The 3,299-nt window shown below is 37.0% G+C and overlaps 1 protein-coding gene across 1 annotated transcript in view; it reads right to left on the reverse strand.

Annotated features, from left to right (window-relative positions):
* LOC107573918 (ribonuclease inhibitor-like) overlaps window positions 1-3,299 on the reverse strand; it is a 30,115-nt gene that overhangs the window by 5,262 nt on the left and 21,554 nt on the right. Inside the window, exon 8 of the mRNA XM_016260375.1 lies at window positions 45-218. Coding sequence (XP_016115861.1) covers window positions 45-218 — 174 coding nt within the window. The remainder of the gene's footprint in view (window positions 1-44; window positions 219-3,299) is intronic.

A 3,299-nucleotide genomic window follows, 5' to 3' on the forward strand; every position in this document is an offset into this window, starting at 1 on the left:
TTACTGAGGATAAAGACACATGACTATCAGAGAGATGATCTTACCACAGTGTCTCCAGTTTACAGCGAGGATCCTCCAGTCCAGCAGACAGCAGCGTGACTCCAGAGTCTCCTAGTTTATTCAGAGACAGATGCAGTTCTCTCAGGTGTGAGGGGTTTGATCTCAGAGCTGAAGCCAGAGCAGCACAACCTTCATCTGTGACACCACAATCTCTCAACCTGTAGAGAACAATGACCCACTCTTCACTCTCTCAGATCAGATCAGATCAGTTTAACAGGTTAAAAAAAGACTAACTTTGATTCAGAAGTCACAATTCTATACAGACTATTAAATATTTCTCACAGGACATACAGATAATAATAGGAAATTCAAAGAGCTTTCAACACATGTGCTTCAAAAATCCCAATTTACATCAGATCTTTAATAATAAGAGCAAAGATGATCTTCATGTATGCGGTTCCTTAACCCTTTCACTGCTGAGTTTAAAGTATTCTCGCTGACCCCCAGAGTGAGGGTTTTTGGAGACTGTTATTTAGAACGGTTCTCCTCATTGTTTCCATGGTGACGCGTCATGCTTGTCACGTGACACACCGCAGCCACGGAAACACCGCATGACATATGTATCGCTTTTATTTCGTTTTTTCTTTTTTATTCAAAATATTCACACACTTGCTTACCATGTCATCAACTATCTGATATTCTGATTCACAAATACATGTAAGTGAGTGCATTTTGTCGTTTAAAAACCTTTATAAATTATCTTGATCATGATCTATAACGTGAGACGGTCACGCCACAGTTCAGAGAGTCCTGTCAGTCAGATTTACAGCACTTCAGTTCATCATTTTCTCCTGAAATACATGTAAGTAAGTGGCTGGTGAACCGGGAGAAGAATAGAGTCAACTTTATAGTTACTTACACTATGTGTATCTGATATGAATAAAACATGTCAGCAAATTATATTTGAATGGAATATTATTGCTGCTTCCATAGACATCCGTGTGTGTTTTATGAACTATAAATGCATTGTTTTACTAGTACATATGTGTATTTAAATGTCTGAAACACAAAAGAAGCATTATGTGGTTAGAAACACTGCAGAGATGTGATTCTATGACAAGTGCAGCTAAAGCATGAAGCACAGTTTGAATTTGGCGGTTATGTGACGTCACTGAACATTGTAAATCCCGTATGTGGGACTGTAGCGCTCAAAAGGTTACGCATGGAGGAGGTTATTAAAAACATGAGAACAAGGTTTTCTTATCTCATCAACAATAACAGAGGCAAGAGTGGGTATAGTAATAAACATACAGTTGTACACTATACTGTATATATGCAGAGCTGGGTAGTAACTGATTACATGTGATCTGGATTGTGTAATTAGATTCCAAAAATTGTAATTAGATTATATTACATTTTAAAATACTCAGAATCAGACTACAGTTACTTACACAATATTTATTATTTGAATTTTTATTTATTATTTGAATTATCGCTCAGTGGGTTATGTATGTCTTTTGGAACGCTTTTGTATTTCAAACACATTAAAATGCACAAATTCACATTATTTCTTATATACATGTAATGCAGGCATTCCCAAACTTTTTTGTCATCTAAATCTCCTTCACCTATATATTTGCTTGAAGTATCCTGAGATTTTAAAATAAATATTTTTTAACAAATAAGCATCACATTTGCATGTTCACGGTTCTCTGATGTTGGTGAATGGTCACATGACATACATGTAAACAAAATAAATATTTATTTATTTTTAGAAAGTGTTTGGTTTTGATTTATGCTATTTTAAAATGATTTGTTTTAAGTAAAAACATTTTTGATTAATTCATTTTTTGCTTTTTATTAAACTCATAAACCCCCAGCAGTTCCTTTACAAACCCCAGTTTGGGAAACCTTGACGTAATGTAATGTTTATTGTAATTCATGTTGACAATAACAATGAATGGGATATATTTTCTTACTCTTTGCATTTTTATATCAATATGGTACAAGATTATACTATTTAAATCAATGTGATAAACGAGTTCGGTCAAGAGTAATCTAAAAGTAATCAAAACGTGGTCTGAACAGTGAATGAACACAGATAAACTAATAGTGACTCTACTAATAGTGAAGCAGTGGGTTTTAGTTACTTCAAAAACAGAAAGAAATATATGCTCGAACTTTTCAGTATTTAAGCTGTTTTACTGATAAATCACAGGACCGTGTTAACAGTGAATGTTTCTGTGTGCATGTGATCTGCACGTGAAGTGTGAGCTACTGTGTGTGTGTGTGTGCGTGTGTGTGTGCGTGTGTGTGTGTGTGTGTGTGTGTGTGCATGTGATCTGCACGTGAAGTGTGAGCTACTGTGTGTGTGTGTGTGTGTGTGTGTGTACCTCAGTGTTACAATGTAGCAGACCTGTTTTTTTAAACAGGTCTGAGTTATACAGTTAATTAAAAATTATTAACACTGCAGCCATCATTGAAAATGCTTTATTTCAAGCACCAACTTTCAAAAACAACCTGTTCAACGTGAAATTCGTTTCTTCTCATTTCTTTCACAATGTACGGGCCACAAGACAAATATTAAGGGAATAAATTAGGACAGTTATATACCATTATCAGCATATGTTGAAGCAGATTCGTTTATCGTCGTCTCTTAGAGAATATGTGCCGTTAATGCAGTGTCAGATGCTGAAAGTGCCGTCAGTTTTTACTTTTTTCACTTTCAATTATAGTGAATTGACTGAGGTTAAGACACTCACTGGCATAACGTTTGTGATGTGATATCCATTGGCCCACCTTTATGGTTTATGGCCAGGAACCGATGAATCAGCTTTTTGAACCGGTTCAATGAGCCGAACTGTCCAAAAATAACCGGTTTGTGAAAAGAATCGGACTTTGCATCACTAGTCTCGAGTTATACAGAGTTAAATGAAACCTAACAGCCAATCAGAAATTAGAATGTAGTTGTTTCTGGGTAAATTACGTGATCCCGCTGCAAGCACGTACTAGGCAACATGGATGCGCACACACACTGGGCTCTAGCATACAGCCGGCACAATGTGGCGCCAGGCTCGACGCAACTGTCTTTTGCTAGTTTCAGCCCGATGCAGTTATCATTTTCACGTCCTGCACCACGTTGTTTAAATAGCAAATGCATTTGCACCCATTTGTGCGCTCTTGGGCGAGCTGGTCTGAGAACGAGGTGTGTTCAGGAGCATCACTGGTGCGTTGCTATGTTGAGGCACCTGAAATAGACTGCGCCATTGACCAACTAAAACCTGGTCTAAAGTAAATTA

Source organism: Sinocyclocheilus grahami, unplaced genomic scaffold, assembly GCF_001515645.1.
Source record: "Sinocyclocheilus grahami isolate Dianchi unplaced genomic scaffold, SAMN03320097.WGS_v1.1 scaffold2068.1, whole genome shotgun sequence".
In the NCBI taxonomy this organism is placed as follows: Eukaryota; Metazoa; Chordata; class Actinopteri; order Cypriniformes; family Cyprinidae; genus Sinocyclocheilus; species Sinocyclocheilus grahami.